Genomic DNA, 22585 nt, shown 5'->3' on the forward strand with positions numbered 1-22585 from the left:
CATACATGGTGAATAATATTTCCCTCGTTGCAACAAGACATGTAATCCTACCTACCTAACAAAGAAAAACAGAACTTCAATATAACTGAGAAAGAAACTGCTAGGGAATATGTTGGTATTGCCAAGAATCAAGAGGATTTTGTGAAAATGTATGTGCAGAAGCCCTGAAATTAAACACAGAAAGGTTGGAGGTGCACCAATGAACTGAGCTCCAAAGTGTGTAGAGTGAGGGATGATATCAGGAAGAAGACTGTATGGCAAATACAGACCCAACAACAAAAAATAGTAAACCCTACTATGCCTCTCTCTGCTCAACCTCTCTATCAAAAGAAAATTCCCTTAATTTCTTTGTTTTCCTCCAATTTTCAACATCATAAAAGTAGAAGAGGAGAACACTAAAATCCAGGTAATAAGAGGTGGCACTGAAGATAACTCTCTTTCAAAGTTGATTTACACAATAAGCCTTTCCTTACTACCAGAAGTTGCCAAGCAATAAGTCTACCAGGAGGAAAACAAGGCAGAAATTTAGGTTCATTTAATTCACGGTTTTCAGATTTTTATTGAATTTGTTGGTTTCTCTATACCCATGGAGATGAACTATTCATAAAAGTGTTTCCATGAAATACTGTGCAAGCAATGAGGTGGCTGGAGCCTTTTCATTCTCTTGATGTATACATCTATAAAATATATAGATCTCCTTTGAGAAATAAAATACTGTAGTCATGATTCATTTCAATAGCTCTTCTTATATACTGAAAGGCCTAAGCTGAATTCAGTTTTATCTAAATCATCTTTGCTTTGAGTCAGAGGCAACAACGGCAACTACTAAATGGGAGAATTAATAAACAATTATGATCATTATTTTAGAGCAACCCAGATGCATAAATTTTGAAGCCACCATCATTCAATAGCCCTTGCCTTCATCAAAATTATTAGCCTTTTTCAGTCTTCTTTGCCTTGTACCCATACAGAACAGTCACATCTCACTTTGTAAGATTTTTGTGAAGTTCAAGTACTATGTGTATATTCAGTGCCTGGCCCAAAATAAATGCATAGCTATGGGAAACTGGAGGATGCTAGTCAAGTCATGATTTGACTAAAGGAGCCTCTTTTAAGAGAGAGAGTGGTTTCCAAATTTTTATTATCTTGGGTAACTAGATTCACAAGAGACTCTCCTAATCATCATGAAGTTTATATGATAATTTCAAGCCAACAACAAAACACTCAACGGGTATACCAAACCCCATTTTTTTGAAGGTTTTTGGTTACTTTAGTCTTTGAAGATGTATACTGATTTCAGAAAAGGTTTCTTGAAAATATTGCACGGGGGATTAAATACTTGCTTTGGACCTAACTTTTCTCTATTATATATCAAGAATTAGATGAAGAAGTATGTTTGAACATGGGAAATGTTTGTGAGTGTAGAGGTGATGCTAGATTTGAGTGCTTAGAGAAAAACAGCAAAATAATGGCAGACACAGCAAGACCACATGAGCAAATCTAAGTGCAGAAAAGCAACTTCAAGGTTGCTTGAGCTTCGCTGATTCTGCCACAGATATGTGGGAATGGGAAGAACGGGGCCCACTTCTGTAGTGCCTTTGGGTTTGGTCACTCAAAGGAATATCCTTACCTGCCTGCTTTGGTGATGATCATCTCTGTTCCAATATCATGGAACCTCTTCCAGAGGTCAGCACATTGTAGCTCCACCTGAATCTCCTCCATGGTAGTCATGGTAGCAGGCACTGGGCCTGCGGCACCAGATGCCAGATCAGCGTGAGCACCAAAGGAACAGGAGGTCCGCTCGGTGAGTACCTCGGAGTCTGACCCAGTGCTCTGCTCAGAATCTGAAAAGGGAACAATCGAGACTGAGGTGAGAAGCTGCCCCGTTGCCCCCATACCTGACTTTAAAAGAAGGGGGAGTGGGAGACATGGTGGGCTTGGGGGAGGAGCAAACAAAAGGAAACTTGAAGCTGGGAAGCCCCAGAGCACAGTGCTCGGGGAATTTTATTATTTATTTTATGGTTTGTTTTTGTGATTTATGACCTTCTTTCAGGTTTCGCATTTCCAATGTGACATCTGGCATTTTAGTAAGCTCTAGCCATAGATAAAGAAAATTGGTCTGCAATAGGCAAAATAAAGAGTACCAATGTCACCATGCGGGAAGAAATGAGGCCAAACTGGAGTGACAAAATAAATGCCACACTAAATGAAGCCCACAAGCACAGACTCTCTACGTCTTGATTAGACTGTTCACTTGTTGCCCCCAGCGTCATGTCTTCTCACTTCCTGACACTTGGCATCAAAGTTGTTTTTAAACATAGAAATATTTCTTCCACCCCTCTATTCCCTGATGACCAACGTAATGAAAATAAGAGCTCTGGCATCTTTATAAGCAGTATGTCACATATTTGAGTGAACAGTTTTTCCTAGACTCCAATCGGATGGAGCATTTTTGATAGGAAAAAAAATTCTTTTTGAGGCAAGGATTTAACCATATGGGGAAAGTTACTAGGGAAAGCAGCTGAAACAAAGAGAATAAATGGGGTCAGGAGACACCTTGATTGGTTTCTGAAGGATGGGTGAGAGGAGGAGTGGTCCAAACAGGAAGGCGGGGTTCAAAGCAACCAAATAAAAGCTGCATCTGATGTCCTGGGCCACCCAGGGTTTTCTTGTGCCTTCTGTCCTTGCAAACAGGAGGTGGACAAAGGGACCAGGAAGTGCTAAGGGGGTAGGGGAAGGCTGAAATGAGATTTTCTAAGATGTTTAAGCTTTACTTTCAGGAACTTGATATCAAAACTCCTAAATCTTGAGACTGTCCACATTCGAGTCATCTTGATATACTCTTCTTAGGTCAAATGATATCAAGCGTCAGGGAACTGTTCATCTAACTAGCCACTTAATATCAAAGATTCTGATAGCATTCCCTGGAAATAATACATGAGTAGAGGTTTTAGGAACAACATAATGCTTCAAAAACTGACATTTTTATTTTCTTCCAAGAAGTTCATTTACTAACTTACTTACTACTTACTTACTTATGTACTATTTAGGTTTTTTTTTTCAAGTCAGAGTTTCTCTGTCCAACAACCCTTGCTGTCCAGCGACTTCCTATGTAGACCAGGATGGCCTTGAACTCACAGAGATTTTTCTGCCTCTGCCCCTCAAGTGCTGAGATTAAAGATGTGCGCCACCACTGTCCAGCTATAGACCATGTATCTTGACCATGAATTTCCCTGCTCTTCCAGATGACCTGAGTTCAATTCCCAGCACCTGTGTTAGACAGTTAGCAATCACCTGTAACTCCAGATCCAGGGGATCCCTTGGCCTCTTCTGGCCTCTGAGGAAACTGCACACAGATGGCATACAAACACACATACGTGCATGCGCACACATGCACACACACATAGAGATAATAGAAACATTTTTAAAATCTAGAGCACCAGAATGTGTTGTTCCTTTCTGAGTGTAACCTGGTAGCCATTGATGAAGTTTCCCATCCCTCCTTCCCTCTACTCCCAGGAGCTTCAGGTAACCACCATTCTAAACTCAGTTTCTAAGACACTGACTTTCTTTAGATTCCACATGTAAGTGAGATCATGCAGTGCCTGTCTTTCTGTCTCAGGATTCTCTTAGTGAAACTAATGATCTCCAGGTCTACTTGTTGCTGCATATGACATGATTCATTCTTCTTATGGTGATATAGTAGTTCATTGTGTAAATGTTCCACATTCTCTCTACTCATTTGTCAGTTGATGAGCACTTAGGTTCTTTCCAGTTCTTGGCTATTGTGACTAAGTGTAGATGTCTCTTTGACATGTTGACTTAATTTCTTTGGATCTATACTGTAGGCAGAGTTTTTTGTCAGGACCATGATCAAATTCGTTCCACCAACCACTTTCCAAATAACCACTCAGAGACTTATTATTTATAAATGCTCAGCCAATAGCTCAGGCTTAATATTAACTCTTACAACTTAAATTAACCTTAAGCCACTTCTATTAATATATGTGCTGCCTAGAGGCTCATGACTTTTACCTCTCCTATATGTGTGAATATATGGCGTTGTGACTGGTTTAATAAAGAAGTTGACTGGTCACTAGCTGGACAAGATAAGGTTATATGGGAGAACCAGACAAAGGACACTAGGAAGAGGAAGAACAGAGTCAGAGGAGTCACCAGACAGACAGAAAGGAAAAAAGACAGTGACTTAATTTAAGTTATAAGAGCTAGTTAGTAATAAGCATGAGCTATCATCTGAGCATTTATAAATAATAATAAGTCTCTGAGTGGCTATGTGGGAAGCAACTGGTGGAACAGAGCTGATCATAGACCCAACAAAAACTCTGCCTACACTATACCTAACGGTGAGATTACTAAATCATGTGGTAATTCCCCTTTTAAAATTTTAAGACCTTCCATACTGTTCTTCAGAGTTGCTGTATTAGTTTACATTCTCACTAACATATTTGCAGACGTTCCCTTTTCTCTGTGTCTTGGCTAGCACTTGTTATCTCTTGTTTTTTTTTTAGAATAATTTTTCTTGCTGGAATAGATAATATGTCACTGGAGTTTTGATCTCTGATTATTAGTAATGTTGAGCCTTTTTTACATACTTTTTGGCCATTTTGCCTCCTTTTGAGGATGTCTGTTTACACCAACTGTCAAATGACTTTTCAGCGTTGTTATGGGTCAGATCTTGGCACCAGTAAATTGGGGAAAGATTGAGACAGAAAGCCAGACCATGTTGTTGCCATCCATGTTCGCCTATAGCTGATTTCGAGACATGTGACCAACACATCCCATCCTCTCCAGCTCCAGAATGTTCCTCTCCCAAATCCAGACATCATCTCTGGCAACAGCCACAAGTTTGTCGTCATCCATAAGGAAGAAGGTGCCCACAGGAATCAGAATGTCATTTCTATCCAATCTCCCTCATCCATCACTTCCGAACAGAATCAAGTTGCTGCATGATCAACCTACTTCTTACATAAAAGTTGTTTCTAACCAAAAATGTTTATCCATAATCTCTAGTTCAGTAACTATCCTCATTTGAAATCATTGAAAAGTTTTATAGATAGATTCTATATGTCTAGGTTTACTTTTATGCCTTGGGCTAACCAGAGCTATTTTTTAATCTCCCTCCAGCACAGATCTAAAACAAGAGCAGATGCTAAGTGACAAGCATCCTTCCTAGCTTGATTGAGATGTCATTGAGAAACAGAGCCATTTTAATGTCACACACTCAGTCACAGACAAAGATGGGTGTTCAAAGCCTATTTGTCTCAGATACCAAAAGCTTCTTATTTAACATGAATAGTATAACATGTTCAAAATCTTCTCAAAACAAGATTTTTCAAATAGCTTTAACTTACCTATGACCAAAGTGTTAAAATGTCCTCACCACTAAATGATATAATTATAAAATAAAATTGGGAGTAGACTCTGAAAGTGGGGTCCAGCAGCAGTTTTAGACATGTGATTTCATCACTGCATGTTCAGTAACGGGAACAGGGGAGGGGGAGAGAGACCACCACACTAAGTCATAACAATTATCCATGTTAATGGATTGAAATGAGGACAACAGCTGGGAACTAGGAAATAAGAGACTTTCCCCTGAACACACTGTCTGGAAGAAGACAAGGACTCAAATGTGTTACTAAATGGATTAACACATAGCCTTGGCCAAGTCACTTGACCACAAAGGATCTATTTTCCCATCGTACCCTGGAAAGGGCAAAACTGGAAACTTTTAGAATCTCTTCTGTCTCTGATGACGTGGAGAATGTAAGGGTCCTCTCCAATGAGAGGAATACCCAGGAAGGTATTAGCAGAATTAGGAGCAAAGTGACTTGAACAAGCCAGATTAAATGAAGAAAAAGAATAAAGGCCCAGGTTTCCATTGCAGAAATTAAAATACTGACTAGGGATCCAGTGAGTAGCTACAGTTTCTACCAGGCTAATCAACTAGCACCTATGAGCATATGGCTCCAGATTATATACCGCGTAGAATTAGAATTAGAAACAGAATACAGACCATGAGAGATTTCCAGTTAGTGTTGATTAACTGTGGGTTCACAGAGTAGTTACCATGTGCCTAACACTGTGCTAGATTCTGAAAAGTACCAAGGAAAAAAATAGACTCTCTCTAATGTATTACAAGGCAGTTAGACATAGGAAGAAGTGAGAAATATTCAGAGACCAACACAGGTAACAACAACACTGTTTCCATCCCATTGCTTAGAGTCTCATATGTCTTGTGGAAATCTAGAGGACATAGAGGTTTGAGAGGGTTGGGAAGGATCTTTGGAGAACCCATTGCTACTAAAAAAAAGGGGTTAAGTTATGGTAGCATAAGCAGCACTTACCTATGAAGAGCATTTTCAGAAACAGCTATTTGTATTACTAGAAATATTCTAAACTTGCAACATCCCATGTACTCAAGGATGGAGCCCATGAGCTTTTTACAGAATGTAGGTCCCAGGCTATGAGTGAAATTATTTGAATGCACCCTTTATTGCTCATTTCTCAGTTGTTCTCTAGCTGTCATCATTCAAAAATAATGTTGACCCTGTATGTTCAACAGTTTAAAAAAATGACAGAGGAGAAAAAGGCTGGTGAGATCAGCTGCTAAACAAGAACCTTAGATTGGAATCTCAGAGCTGAGAACAAGATCAGCAGTCTGCAGAAAAGTAAAGTTTAACTCTTTGTACAAATATATTCCTAAGCCATAAGTACATAACACATTTAGGGGCCCAGCAAGATGGCTCAGCAGTGTGTACGCCCCAGGCTGGCAACCTGAGCTCAATGCCTGGGAGCCATGGAAAGGTGAAAGAAAGAAGCCAACTTCACAAAGTTGTCCTCTGACCACTGCATGTCCAGCATGGCACACATGCCCTCCCAACCTGATAAATAAATATACTCTGAAAAACAGTTAAACTATTTGAATCAATACTTTTCTCAATGAATCAGAATATATAATCACGTTGCCTTAAGTGGTGCATTTAAGAAGCATGTAATCAGTTATATTAATCAAATCAGATCATCCATTCAAGAACACGACAACCCTCTGTCACTCCAGTCCCAGGGAATCTGGTGCTCTCTTCTGACCTCCTCAGGTACCAGGCAAGCATATGGTACATAGACATACATAAAAGCAAAACACTTAAACACATAAAATAAATATAAGGGAAAAATTTAATGATTAATTCCTTAAAGATTAAAAGCATCTCAAGTTATTTTTATTTTGGCAACATTTGACTTTCTTTCTTAATAAATTAAATATTAGGAAATAATCTGAATTGTCCATAAAAATTTTTATAAATACTATTTCAACAAAGGTATTTCAGTAAATAAGGAGCACAAATGATAAATTTACACTCAGGGAACAAAGGTATTTCAGTAAATAAGGAGCACAAATGATAAATTTACACTCAGGGAAAAGAAAAAAGAAAAATTTTTGTATCCAACACTCTGTGTTGGTTATATCCCATGACTCATAGGGCAAAATCAACATACGTATGTAAATAACTGCTCCTGTCCAAAACTGACTCCCCGTCAGAGTTGGGAGTGCCATTCACTTTCTACATCTAACCAATTTGGCTTTATTAACACGCACACCATGTCACTAAGTTCCCACAGGGAACTGATTTTAGTTTATGAATCACAGCGATAAGCATGCAGTTCAGGCTTCTAGTAAATGTACCGTGGGTGTGGGTGGGTGTGTAGAGGCAGAACACATATATACTCTTTCCATTTTGTGGATTAGCAACTTAAAACCAAGAGACACTGCAAGTCACCAAAGCAGAACACAGATCTTCTGCCTCCTGATTCAGTGACCTGCTCTCCCAAGATCATGCTAAGTTTGTCCCCGACCAAAGCAGCTGACATCTGTGTAATGTTTCTTAACTATCTTAACTATGCAGCACTGACATGGCTTCAGCAAGTTAATCTTGTCTAAGACGCATAACCGCTATGGTGTTCAGTTTCCTTCATCTCCATAGCACAGCACATGCGCATTCATTAGAGGGGCTATAAAGTCTCTGCTAACGCTGCTGTCTAATGGATGGATAAGGAGTGCAGCTAAGAGAGCACCAAGACTACGGAAAGAAAAATGCCACAATAAATTGGTTGGGTTACCATAGATACAAAATGCCTCAAGTGCATACACTTAGTTTATGATGGTGCTTAATATCAAAATTAAGCATTATGGAAATATTTTACAGTGAGTTGGTTTTGTTCTGCTCTAAACTTGCAAAAATGCATACACATAAACACACATACATATATAATATATACATATATATGTATATATGTGTGTATGTGTATATAGAGAGATATATGGAGAGGGAGAGAGAGAGAGAGAGAGAGAGAGAGAGAGAGAGAGAGAGAGAGAGAGAGAAAGAGAGAGAGAGAGAGATTTTTGAGGCAAGCCTTCATTCCGTAGCCCAGATCAGCCTGGTACCCAGTAAATAGCTTCATTTGTCCTTGAACTCACAACAATCCTTCTGCCTTACCCTTCCAAGTAGTGAGTTTACAGACATGGGTCACCGCACCCAACTTCAACTGGTAATTTTCTTGACTCATTCAACATACAGTGAACAAAGTGTATTTCCGCTGTGGCTCCCCTTTTCCTCAGATGGGATCTATGGAAGTCTCTCTTGCTTTACTGGGCCTCAGTTACCTTAGGTTTATGATCAGGAGCTAAGGTCTTAAGATATGATGCTGCATCTAAAATCCTATTTCTGTTCTGATGATGAAACAATCTATTGATTCTGTTTACAGTAATTCAGTCTTTGATTTGGGGCACTTGAGGTAAACATGGGATCATAAGAACTGTCCCAAAGCATTCAGGTTTAACACCTATAGACCGCTCACTATATTCCAGGCACTCTGCTAATTCTTTAAGTATAAAATAACGTAATTTGATACCAAAAAAAGAACTATCATCTCCATATTATATACCATTAACTCTAGGTTCAGTTGTCAGTTCTCTTATCAAGGATTTCAGGTACGTGAGACTTTAATTTCATCTTATTTTTCCAAACAATCTGATTCATATAGACCAGATTATACGTTAACGGACAAAGAGAGATAAACAACATTTCTGATCTTAAGCTACCAGAATCTGGTAGGAAGGACATACAAAGTGTTAAAGACTGACTATGATAGATGCTACACAAACCTAGGGAGAAAATTTTAGGAGCTCTGAGCCAATGACAAGGGAAATGAATATCAAAAGACTTCAGGAAATGACATTTGAATAGGACAAACTTAAATGCAGGTTCAACAGCATCAAACAAATGATGAAACAAAATAGCATGAATAAAGATTTGGGTGCTTTTAGAACACAGACAATGGCCAGGCTTTAGCTTATGTAAAGGTAGAGGGTGAAGAACATGAGATGAAGGCAGAAAATCAGGTTCAACTAAACTAAAGAGCTGTTTACTCAGCATTTACTATGTGTGTGCCCTACTTCTAAACTCATGGGATGAGATAAGCAAAATACGTGGCCATGTGGAGTTTAGAACTTGTAAAGACTATGGATATCAGAAGGTAGACTTCAGCCTTTGTCCTCTACAAACTAAAAGTTGATTTTACATGAGCACAATAGTTTTCTTTCACTTTCAGACTAGAAGTCTCTGTCCTGTGCCCTGTGTAAACAAAGGGTTATGACAGTCTAGCTTCAGAATGGAAGATCGGTGACAGAAGAAAACCACAGCGGTCAAACTTTCTGAGATCAGACGCAAACTATCACTTCCATGGGCCTACTGACGAGTTGCCATGCTTCTCCTAAAGGAAACATGTCTGAAGTGACTGCAAAAGAAAGACGCAACCCAGATATTAGTGAGCCCTTAAGCCCGTACTGAGTTTTTTTCTACCAAGCACTAATGTGTGACCACATACCAAAACTCCTTGTTTATCTTAGGAGTCTCATTCCTATCAGAACAGATATCAGAATCTTATAATCCAGGTAGTGTTCTCTGCATCAGGCACAAGAAAACTGTCCCAGCGTCCTTTTGGAGTGGTGGTTGGTCCTGGGCTGCCAAACTTCAAGGTAGCTTAGAGAGAAAGCTGGGGATGAAATTTTTCATAGAGTAATTCTAAATATGGAAAAAGCACAGTATTTGGCACTAACCTGAGTACGGACTGAGCCCAAATTTGATACTCCATCCTGAGCTTCAAGAGACTGACCTGTAACCCAGGTTGGATTAAACTAAAATCATGATGCTAGCAAACACTCGAATGATGTTAGATGGCGTCGGTCGTGGAATGGAGTCCCGGAGCTCTCCATGCCCTCCAAGTTCTATTTGGGAGAAAGGGGAAGGTAACCTGAAGCCTGCAATTCCTATGCCAATAAGCCAATTAAGGAGACTAAGAGCTCTTATCTCTTTAGCTGCCCAAAGCATTCTCCACCTAATAAGCAACAGCTCTCCCCATGACACATAGAACCACATTAAGGTGCAGTTGCCTCTAGAGTTCAAGACTTGTGAAGGAGATTTGCACAGCAGTGACAGCGGTCACTATTTTTGATCTATTTCTTGTCGAGCAGGCAAAGACTTAATGCCATGGGAGGTTCAGCCTTTCAACCCTCTGGGGACTTCAAAGTGGAAGGGGAAATGCATCCAACGCCACGCTAGAGGTGAACCTACATTGTTTCGTTAATTTTCACAGCAGTCTATGAAGTAGGGGTTTTCTGGCTGAGATATTTTACAAGCAGATATGGAGGCTTGCTTGTGAATAAAGGTTCTTCTTATATAGCAGGACTGGTGTCAGAATGGGGCAGGAGTTAGGCTGCCATTTGGGTAGGTGTTCTTTCCAGCCGACACTGTTGCCCATGTGAAGATCTGGGACCTTCTAAGCTCTTCAGTCACAAGACAGTTTCTCAGTAACAAAAATGTTGCCAATCCCTCTGGGAGAGGAGAAAAGCCAAACAAAGTCACATGATAATTTTCCTCCTCCACCACCAACATAGTCATAATCAGCAATATTTACCAGCTCTACACCCGTTTAAGTCATTTTGTCAGGAAGTACAGTAAGGCCTCTTGTATTCCACTTCCTGTCTCCAGACTACTGGTTGAAAGACCCAACTAACACAGACAGTGAAGGTCACTGTCAACATCAGCTCTTCCCTTTGCTGATAAGCAAAGTAACAGAAGGTATGGTGGTTGGAAGGTGTTTGGATTTTGAAAAAAAAAATCAATGACAGCACTGAAAGGCAGGCAAGGAAGGATAATTTATGCAAATTCTGATTTATTTATATTTAATTCAGGTCACATTTCAGGACCTAGAAGTTTCCCATAGTCCTAAATGGATAATTTGCTTAAAAACAATTCAGCTCATGATAATGGCTATGAAAGTACTTCATAACAGAAAAGAGTCAAAACAGCATGCAAGAGTTCACCAATGCTGGGAGAACCAAGAGAAAATAAGAGATATACATGGGTTTTGGATTGTTTGCTTGTTTGTTTTTTTTTTTCGAGACAGGTTTCTCTGAGTAGTTTGTAGACCAGGCTAGTCGGGAACTCACAGAGATCTGCCTGCCTCTGCTTCCCAAGTGCTGGGATTAAAGGCATGGTTAACCATGCCCAGCTGGGTCTTGGATATTTTAAAACAACCTTAATTTTAGATTTGTTTTACTCTTGCTACAAAATTTTGTTTTGGGAGACTGTTTAGTTCAGATAATATTCATGAAATATAATACACAAATAAAATCATCAAAAATGGGACCACAAGCCACGGGACAATATCCGAGCTAAACACGTTGTATCAAAAGTCCTTCACTAGTTGACTCTGACCAGCTGGGTAGTCTTCAAACCTTCCCAGTGAATTTTAGGTTAGCTGCACCCAACACAGGCCCCTTCCTAGGGCTCCTTGCATTTGTCCTGACTGAAGTAGATTATCAGCTCATACTCCAGCCAGACCATCTTTGCTCTTTGCAACTGTGACTTCCATCCACTCACTGACACCCCCAATGCCAGCCCCCGCTCACATCAGCCGTCATGATACTTCCTGAGAACTGAAAAGCAGGCCCCAGAAGCACCTGCACTACAACTTTTTAGAATATTTCCACTAGGCATAAATTAAAGTACAAACATACTAACGTGCTAACACCCTATTTCTAAGCAGTAAGTATAATTTAACTGTGGCTTCTGGGGACAGGATCCTTAGCAATGCTAATTTCCAACACATGAATATGATAGACATTTGAGCACACCCAGGAATACAGAGCCCTTTAGGAGACACTCAGAAGACCTTCAGCTACACGTTTAAAACCCAACATCCTCATCACATAAACACAACAGCTTCTCAAGTACTCTGAACCAATCCATTCATTCAATCACATATTTGTCTAGCAAATAGTTACTGAGTATATGGCCTAGGCTGGAGATGTGTGGAAGGCACTGGGTTGGATTTTTACAAAATTTTTCAGAGAAGGAGGGTAGCTCCATGGACAAGTCTAAAAAAGTAGAGTGCCCCAAACCCAGCTTGGCAATTAGGGTTTGGTATCCAAAGGAGGGCATGCTAGAGTTCATCTCGCCTCCTTCCAACTGCCTACCTTAAGGAAGGACTTAATCTCAATTATTTTTATCATCTATAGAATACTATATCATTAAGAACTACTGTGTAAACCTTTTATCAGCTGCTGGCAATATATGTATATACATGCATTTCCATATTTACATTACCAGTATTTTTTTAAAAGTCTGCATGCAATACTATTTTTCATGTGCTCTTAACTGAAAAAAAAAAAGCACCAAAATGCCATGGGAATTTAGTGGTGAGAGGAACCTCTTTTCTGAGCAAAAACGCATTGGCAAAGGAGAAGGAAGATCTTCCAGAGTAGGGCATTTAAAAGCAAAGGTGTAGCAGGAAAACCCACAAGAAATGCACAAAGAACAGCAACCTGTGCCATCCAGATAACACCTGTATCAGTCCCTGAAACATTGTCTGCTGCCTGCTATATTCTTAGTAAAACACTACCTGTTACTGAATGGATGAATGGATGGATAAAATGCTATATTTTAACAGAGAAAAATGAAAAAATGCAGGTAGAAAGTGGGCTGATATGAAATTAAAATTTTTGATGTTATTTTTCTGATCTTCTCCCAGAAGACAAACATATCCCTCATAGTGGGGTGTCTTCATTGCATACCATACTCCCAGCAAAATCTCTATTAAATCCCGAGGTTACATGCCTCCTGACTTTACAGCCTGCACTTTGCCTGTGCACTGTGTTAAACAGATTGGAGAGATCTGCCTTGAAACAGTTCAGGAGCTTCTAACAAAGGCAGAGAGTCCAGCTGCTTCTGTGAAGAAGCAACCATTGCCAAAGAGCCGAGAAAGCACTCTCTTCCATAAGACCCTGACAAGAAAAGAGACCTTCCAATCATGCAGATAAAATGAACGGAGAATCAAGTCCTGCAAATATTAGACACAGTGGATCTGGCAGTGAAATACAAGGCAGAGATGGCCTCCTCCTTCGGAGAAGGAGCGGCTCCTACGCAGACAGCAGCTGAGCCCCCAGCTCTGCTGTACAGCATTGTCCCTGCTGCCTGCAGCAAGATGGGTTTGCAGAAGTGCCATGAGGTAAAGGAAGGAGCACCAACCATGACTAGAGCCACACAGATTCAAACACATGGCTGTGCAAGAGGCATGCCCTTTCTGAGCAACACTTCTTTAGTTGGAGATAATCGTGAGATGCTGGTGACTCGGCACAGCCTCTGGAACAGAGTAGGACAGCATCGAGTTCTTTCCATCATTTGGAAAGGTCTATGGGCTCTTTCAGTCTCTTTCCTGTCCGTCGCTGTGGGAGAGTCTGTGTGCTTACAAATGAAGAAAAGCATATGCAAACAAAAAGCATAGAACACAGGACAGAAAAGGTTCACTGATGAAAAAAACATTTCAGGAGCAACAGAAAACAACTGTCAAAACTGGGTGGTGTCAGGGTACAGGGTCAAGAGGCAGGAGCAAACATGAAGATGCAATGCAACTGTCCACTTAAAAAGACCGTTTCTGTAGGATCCACTTAAACACTACTCCCCCAGGCACAGCTGGGTCTGAAAGCAGAGAGAAGGAAGACTGCTGGGAACAGAGACTCCCATTGGTTATTCATAAGAAGGGGCGGGGTCAGGAAAGCAAACTCTAGCCTTGAGCAGCAGAGAAAGTAACCAACGTTGAAAAGGCAGATAAGACCTCATCCAAAGAAACAGGTAGAGAAATAGAAAAATGTGGGACTCCAGCTGACAACCATGTCAAGGATACCCACTCCCTGATTCAAGAAGAGGAATATACACACTGTGGGAGGAAGGAAGATCAGTGTGTAGATGAGGTTCCTGTCGGTAGAGGGGGGAGACCAAAAATGGACACTCTGGATCTTTGAAAGATGGACAAAGCACCATGCCTAGTGTCTCCAACTCAGAAGTATTAAAAAGAAAAGACCCTATGAGGTTCTTAATAAGAATATTAACTCATCTACTGTCCCATATGCAAACAACAGGAATCCAGCCAGATGTAATGGTAGTATGTACCCGTGATCCCCACACTGGGGAGGTTGAGGCAGAGGGTCACAAGTTTTAGGCAAATGTGAGATGGGCCACATACCAAGAAAGAGACAGAAACAAAGAAAAGAGATGGAGGAAGAAAGGGAAAAAGGAAAGAAGGAAAACAGGACTGAGGGAAGGAGCAAGAGGGAATAAGAAATGAAAGGAGGAGGAGAGAGGGAGAAGGGAGGGAAGAAAAAGAACTGAGATGAAATGTTTACATAGCAGAAAAAGGTTCCCTTTGTGGACACAGAGCAAACTCTGGAGGCAAGAGAAATTCCTAGATTCGTACATGGTTTGTCTTTGTCTTCATAACTTGCTGACTGAGCTTAATACATTAGCAAATCTTGAATTCTACCCTCATACCTCATGTCTCTGGGACAAGCTAAGCCCCCTGGGTCTTCCCTACCTTTCCTTTCCCCCCTTTCCAAAAGGGATTGCATCATCAAAGGTCCCTAACCCCACGGTGGAAATTAGGTGACAGCCAAGAAGCAGCAGGTGGAGTGAGTTAGGAATTGCTGATCTGTCCTCTGTGTAGAAGACTGATTTGGGAATCTCAGAGTCAACGTGTTATTCCTAACCCTACCCCTGGCTCCTTGAGTGCTCTATACAAGGTCACTAGTTTCCACCTCCTCCTCACCCAATGACTTGGCCACCGCACCCTCAGTCTTTCCCCAGACCTACCTACCTTGACAGGTCAGAATGACCTTTGAAGCCACAGCGTCCTCCAAGTATGTCAGCAATTCAGAAACTGACGGCTTCTAAAATAGCTGGTGTGTTTGTGGGTGTCTGCTGCTCTCTGAAAGAGTGGCAGTGTCGCCGGCTGCTGCTGCACGATTTCCATGCCAAAGTCACTCCTTCCATTCTCCCCTTAAGGCTCCACGCTGCCTCTTGCCTCCTGGCCTAGGAAGACTTGGAGCCCAGAGGCCATGGCATTTAAGTGCTGTCAGAGTTCCCACTTCAGCTCCCATGATGGTGCCAATTCAGCAACTGTCATGATGACCCAGCCTGAACTGTATTTAGAAGCTACAGACATGGCACCATGTTCCAAGCCGTCTCAGAATGACAAGAGATTTCCTGAGCACCTGGGCTTGTGATTCGAGTGTCCCCTCCTCCAGGGGAATGGGGTCAAAATGACTTTCTGCTGGTCTGTTTTCTCCCCAGGAAGGGAAGCCCCTGCTGGAGTCTTGTCTCAGAGTTGCTTTCTGGGGATGTTATTCTAGAATACTATTTTGAAAGCCCATCCTTTTTAAAGTTTGTGATAGATGTCAAAAGAAAGAGAGAATAGTGAGAAAACCATTCTAAAAATGAGTTTAGTGTGGTACTAATGGACAGGTAATACAAAGATGAATGTCCCTGAACCTCCAGCGATCTGGATCCAGATGTTTTCAGTGCATCAAGGCACTAGCTGTGGTTTGACTTCATGGGGCAGTGGTAATAACTCAGTTCATCTTTTTAGCAGCTTCTAAGTCTTTCAAAAGTATCCTGGTAGAGTCCCAAAATAACTGCAAGATAATCCTCTAGTGATAAGAAAAAGTCTTACACAGCTATACTTTAATGTAGAGTCTTACCCAGGTACACTTAGCCTTACACACTTAGACTTGAACACAATGCCTCGCACTTCAATATAGAGTCTTACACAGTTGTACTTTAATGTAGTGTCTTACACACTTAAACTTTTACGTAGAGTCTTACATGCTCACACCTTAATGTAGAGGAGTCTAACACACTTACACTTTAATGCTATGTCTACCCAAAGAAGCTGTCTGATTGCTCATAACCCTAACTGGGTGGGCTGTCAGCTTGGGGGATTGCTGTGCACAGAACAGCTCTAGGCTCTCCGTAGTGAAGATCACAAGAGAAAGGAAGATTATCCCCCAACTCTCCACCCACTCTGACCAGAGTCCCTTAGAGATACCCTGTCATTTAAAAGGCAATAGTGTTTGGCCTTTCCCCATTTCTGGGCAAGGAACCAACATGCAGAGAATGTGGTTTTAGGCTCCTGGCATCTACTCCATTCGAGGATTACCCCCACCCAGTACCGTTCAGATGGGTGTTAGTCATCACCTCCCTTTGTTCTATAATAAATTCAACCCTGGCTAATTCCAAGCTCTGTGCATCACTGGAGTTTAAAGATGGCATTTTGACAGGTCAGCTATTTAGAACCAACGGACCACCAACCACTCAAAAATTTTAAGTCGTTTTAGGAACACGTGGAAATAATTTTCCCCAAGAATTCACAAGTCTGGAGGATGAGATCTTATTGATGGCATATGAGCAGTTGTGTATGTTAAATTTTTATTGTATGTACTATAGTCTATGTATAATCTAAGTTGACTTAACAATGAAGGTGGGTTTTCCTTATTATATGAAGTAGTACGCAAGTGTTATCAAATACAAATGCAGTGCACTGGAGATCATGTTTATTAATGCAATAAAGGACTGAAATAAGACTATAAACAGATGAGGACCTGTTTAAAAGTCATATGTTATAGGTAAGGTTATTTCAAAGAGAGCAGTTATCCAACTACATATTTTGTGAGACAGTCTCTCAGGTAGCCCAGGCTGGCCTTTAATTCCTGGTCTTCCTACTTCAATCTTCCAAAGAAATACAGGTAGTTTCTGTACCTGTGTCTTCCTTTCCCCTTCATCTCCATGGTAACCATGCACGCATGTTGCACCCAATTCAAGTGCGTCAGGGGAGGCAGTAAGATGTACTCTGTATGAGGGGCTTTTTCCTTCCAGACTCTGCAACTACCCTTTTCTTACTCTCCTTCCCCATATCTCAGAAAAACATTAGTAGCACAGGAGCCCCATGCTCCCTAGGTTTCTTCCTTCTCATTTGCCAAAACCACACCAGTTTGCTGTAATGAGGTGAGTAGTTCAGTTCTCTGGTCTGTCAATGTTCTCTGTCAATGGTCCCAAGACCTTAGAAGAAGCCCCTACTCGTATTCCCTGAGTGTGTGTGTGTGTGTGTAGTGTGTCACTGGCACTGAGGAGCTGCAGTTCTCTGGGGAAAGCTGGGCACAGTGTGTGGTGAGGCTGCCCATGCCAAGGCTTTCCTAAAGGCTGTGGTGGCTGTGTCTGCCAAAGGAAAGAACACTGTGGTGAGCTCAGTTTGTTTGTTGCCGAGAACCTCCTTGTCCTAGAGGCTCAAGGTCTATTTTTACCACCGGGTGACACTGGAGACACTTTGCTGTCATCAAAGTGAATGATAAATAAGAGTCAACTCTGAACTATTTATCATTTTATTGTGAAAAGGTGCCTTGAATTTTGAATCTGAAAGCCAAAAATGTGAGCCGTGCTTCTTTCTCTTCAGAAAGAGGTCACGTGGAAAAAGCCACCTTCCCTTGCCAGTGCTCTGCTGGCCCAGCCGAAAAATGGAGACAAGGACTCCTGCCACTTGTCCCATGTGATAAGCCACAAGAAGAGTACAATAGTGTACATGAAAGCACTTTGTAAATTATAAAGGACTTACAAATACATGTTATCCACATCACAGCTAACCTCTGCATGCACAGCCACCTAGTGACGTCCTTCAAACACGGCTCAATCCAAGCACCACGCCCATTAAAGATGAGGAGATTGAGACTTCCGGGTCTCGGTAGGGTGGTTTAGTGAGAAGCCATTTCTCTGGATCCCATCGCCTCACTCACACTCATGTCATCATTCTCCCTCCTCCTCACACGCCCTCGAGTGAGGTGTTTCGTTTCCTATTGCTAGATAACTATTACCGGGTGTGTGCGATCGAAATGATAACCATTTGCTTCTGTGAGGCAAAGATCTGACAAAATGATCTCCCTGGTGTCTTTTTTCCGCAGCCTGTGATTTCGTAAGGTATAAACCAGTCACAAGTTAGCTTGTGGTAGACTGGAAACTAGAGGTCAGATCTGCGGAGCAATGGGCTTACTCACGTTAGCTTCACTGGACTCTGAGCCACCCCCCCTAGTGGTGAGCCATGAACGAAACCAAAGTGCAGAAAGGCTCTGTTCTATGCTGAGAGTATTCAATCTGATTTTCTGTTTCTCCATGTGCAAAGCAACCATTTACTAGTAAAGTAAGTACCGCATTACTCAGTGGGACATGAGTAATCTTGTATCTCCTCTAAGGAGGGGTGCAAGTGTCTTCTAACACACAAGTCATCTGATCTGATCGTTGACGGCGTTGGGGGCTCAGACTTGAGAACCAGGAAGCCAAAGTTAAGATCAGAGGTAGCAGATTGATTGGTGATGTCTGTCAAGAACAGAGGAAGGCAGAACAGGAGCATTTGTGTTCACTATGTCAGCCTTCCTAAGGTTCCACAGAAGGCCAACCTCAGTTATCACAATGTCCCCTCTACCTGATTTCAGAGCATAAAGCCCATGTCACTGCCCGTATTGTATGTTGCTCTTTCCAAGTGGTCCAGGTTTGCCAGGGACCTCAGAGAGGCCACTAATCTTTCTCCTCTAGTGATAAGGTCATCACGTTAACAAACTTCTGCTCTGACACAGTTGTGGTTTTAATGGAGAACTAATGTCTTCATCAGTATCTATGCTATTTCACACTTCATTTCCTCCCCAACTCTTGGATGGAAACCATCCGGTCCTGATGATTTACTTTGTGGGAGTTTCTTTCAAGTGAGTCTCCTTCGCTAGGGATGCCACGCAAGCATCTCAGGGCTCCAGCTGGGGAGCACCCAGCCTTGAAACATCAGTGTGTGTTCGAGTCATTCTAGAAAGCCAGAGGCCTTGGCAGCCAACTGGCAGTGCGTCCCTCAGTCCAAGCCTTCAAATGTGAGGCTAATGGAAGCAACTGCTACACCTTCCACCCCTCTGTCAGTGTTAGATTGGTAGTTTAAGGTGATACAGACTGACAGGGCTAAAAAGTGGGAGGAGATGGGAAGAAAACAGATGCTCTAAACTCCTGATCCATAATTCACTTTCTAGATCTCTCCATGAGTTTCAAAGTCTCAAAATTGCCTTAAGGTGAGAAGGGTCTTCAATGTCTTTCATTTGACACACAGCCTACCTATCATCCAGCCTGGATTGCCCAAGAAAGTTTTGATATCTAGTCATCTGTGCTCAGGATATATCTACATTCAGAATATTCTGCTACCAACTGGCTTGAAATACCAGCCCTTAGAATGAGTACACAATAAATACTTTGATTTTTTTTACTTAAATTATAGCTACATGGCACTCAGAGTGATGTGGGAGTCCCCTCTGTGTGCTGTGATTACCATTAATGAATAAAGAAACTGCTTTGAACCTATAGCAGGGTAAATAGGTGGAAAAGCTAAATTGAATGCTGGGAGAAAGAAGGGCAGAGTCAGGAGAAGCCATGGAGTCACTGCCAGAGTCAGACATGCTGAAACTTTGCCGGTAAGCCACTGCCACTTGGCGATACACAGATCAATAGAAATGTGTTAAATTAATATGTCAGAGTTAGCCAGCAAGAAGCTAGAGCTAATGAGCCAAGCAGTGATTTGGTTAACACAGTTTCTGTGTGATTATTTTGAGGCTAAGCAGCCGGTAATGAACAAGCAGCCTCCTTCCAACACTTAGAGGAGTGTGTTGGGAAGAATGATTAGAAAGTACTATAACCACAGTACTGGGCTGTTATTTGAGAGCAAAGATACCAGGGCTAAAGGGAGGTTCTTCTGGTGACTTGAGATCCATGACTTTATCAGCAAAAGCCCTCCACTGGAGGGGGTAGAGTAAAGACTTGACAGAAGAGCTCCAGATGACACCAGCCAATGCAACCTCAAGTCCCAATAGGTGTGAAGATGACCCACCCTTCAGACAGCATCAAAGAAGATGTTCTTAATATGGTCTCAGTTCTGATCTTCAACTAGGTGACTTGAGGACCAGAGATTGTTGGACCACTGATGTATTTACCAAGAGCTTCAGAAAATGGTATATGAGAACCTTATCACAGAGGGAGCTACAGCAGCAAGCCCAAGGCTAGCTTTCCCAGAGATGTCTGTGTGAAGGTGCTGGCCTGGGAATTGTGACCTGTGAGGTCCCTTTGTTGTTGTTGCTGTTTTAAATGAGTACCTGAAGTCCATTTCTTCTTAAGAATGGGCCTGTATTTGTTCTCCAACACTCAGGCCAGAGCAGAGTATAAAGTTCTGCAGAATACCAAATACAATTCAAAGACTTCTGAAGACAAACAAGATCCATGTTACCTAGAACTTCAGCTCGGGAAGCTGGGACAAGACTAAGTTCCAGGCCAGCCTGGACTAAATAATGAGACGCTGTCTCACAGAGGGACAACTTAGTGACCCAGCAGCCTAGCATTCACGAAGTCCTGGGCTCAGTGCCCAGCATCACATAAACTGGAAATGGCAATGCACTCCTATAATCCCAGCACTGCAGAAGAGACAGGAGGACAGGAAGTTCAAAGTCATCCTCAGCTACAAAGAGAGTCAGAGGACAGCCTTCGATACAAGAGATAATCTCAGAAGAGAAACAAATACAAGGTTGCGGTGTAGCTAAGTAGTACAGTCCTTGCCTGGCAGGCATAAGAACCGGAGTTTGAACCACACTGAAAGGAGGAAGAAATGAAAAGAAGCGGGGGCGGGGGGGTTAGGGAGGAGAAATAGAGCATTATTTTCTCCAAACTTGCTGGCACCCCAGCACAATATTCCAATATGTTTCCTATTTGTCGCAAGAGGAGCAGCTGGGTCAGTCTATGCGTGAGCTTGATTCCTTGCCAAGGAGGCAGTGAGAAGAGAAAATCCCAGCAGATCGTGATGGTACCCCCTGAAAAGTCCTGGCACCAGTTCCCCCCCCCCCGCCCCGATGCAACATGTGGCAACTTTCATACCATCATAAATTTAAACTTGTTAGAACAGACAGAAACATGACTCAATTCAGGGGCCAAGTGGTGGCAGGCAGTGACAAGGGCATATTCCAGAAAACAAATAACTAGAAATTACAAACCGATTACATCTGTGATGTCATAAGACACCTAGCTTGAAATAAATTTTCTCAGCAGGGAAAAAAAAATAGTCTCGTGACCCAGTGATTGAAAATCAAACCCCAACTGTGAGGATAGCAAAATATTGGTAAAGATATTTATCTCCCCAACAATATGAGGTTCCTCTTCTAATCGGCTAAAGTCTTAAACTAGCCCTGCATTCATTTCTGTAGAGTTCCATACAAGCAACAATGACAAGTGGGTCCCCTCAACAGGAAAGAGGGACAGCCCTGTGCTGAGGAGGAAGAGTGGCTTGTGTGTCCAAACTTCTCCCAGCTGGAGAAAGGCCACCGAGGCCTTTGTGTAACAATAATAACAGCTGTTGTCTCCCTGCCCAGGGCAGAGCTGTGGAATCCTGGGCCTCCGCCCTCCTCCTCCTGCTGGCGGTCTCCGCACTCCCCCTGGCAGGCGTTAAAGTTCACCTGCTCCGGCTGCAGGTGCTATTTTCTGCCTTGCCTCATCGCCTGGATTGTGTCATCTTAAGGACAGGTAGGAAAACACACAGAGGTTAGCATGACCCTGGGCTGAAACTGTGTTCCCAGCCTTGACAAACTATGCCGTACAGTGAGCAAGGTTGCCCACTGTATAGGTCCCTAGAAGGACCTCGCTCTTCCTCCACAAGCACGGCCTTGACTGGGTTATGGCTCTGGTTTCTTCCTTCCATGTCATGCTGCACTCTGAGAGAACCCAGAGTCCCCACCCATGTGGGGACCCTGTGTGACTTCCAGTTCGCAGGAATGTGGGGCTCCAGTGGGAAGTGATACGAGTATACTGTTAGGTGGCAATAAAAAAATACTAATTTTCTGTACTTAAAGCCAACTGTGTCTTGAAGCTGAAATCAAGACTCAATTCTTAAATCTGTGGGGTGTAAGTTTTCATCTTTCCAAGAGTAACAGTCTCTATACCTACTCTTTTTTAGAGGACCTTTTACATTCCTGAGCAGCAGGTCTCCCCATTCTTTCTCCTGAGCCATCTTCCCTCCTGCACTCCTAAGCACGCAGACACCACACTCTCATGCAAGATGGCTGACCTTCCCAGGGCAGGCTCGGCCATAGGGATTTCAGCTCACAGGCGCTCCAAGGCAC

General features: G+C 42.2%; 1 protein-coding gene across 2 annotated transcripts in view; it reads right to left on the bottom strand.

Annotated features, from left to right (window-relative positions):
• The window catches only part of Tbx15 (T-box transcription factor 15), a 100716-nt gene that overhangs the window by 42246 nt on the left and 35885 nt on the right, over window positions 1-22585 (bottom strand). The window contains exons 1-2 of one of the 2 annotated variants that reach the window (XM_075981800.1): window positions 15229-15455; window positions 1631-1844 (exon numbers count right to left, since the gene is read on the bottom strand). In XM_075981800.1, the coding sequence (XP_075837915.1) occupies window positions 1631-1731 (101 nt within the window). In that variant the 5' untranslated portion in view covers window positions 1732-1844; window positions 15229-15455. Of the gene's footprint in view, window positions 1-1630; window positions 1845-15228; window positions 15456-22585 lie in introns of those variants that run through there. The other variant, XM_075981799.1, reaches the window with a different exon arrangement.

This window comes from Microtus pennsylvanicus, chromosome 7, assembly GCF_037038515.1.
Source record: "Microtus pennsylvanicus isolate mMicPen1 chromosome 7, mMicPen1.hap1, whole genome shotgun sequence".
NCBI lineage: Eukaryota > Metazoa > Chordata > Mammalia > Rodentia > Cricetidae > Microtus > Microtus pennsylvanicus.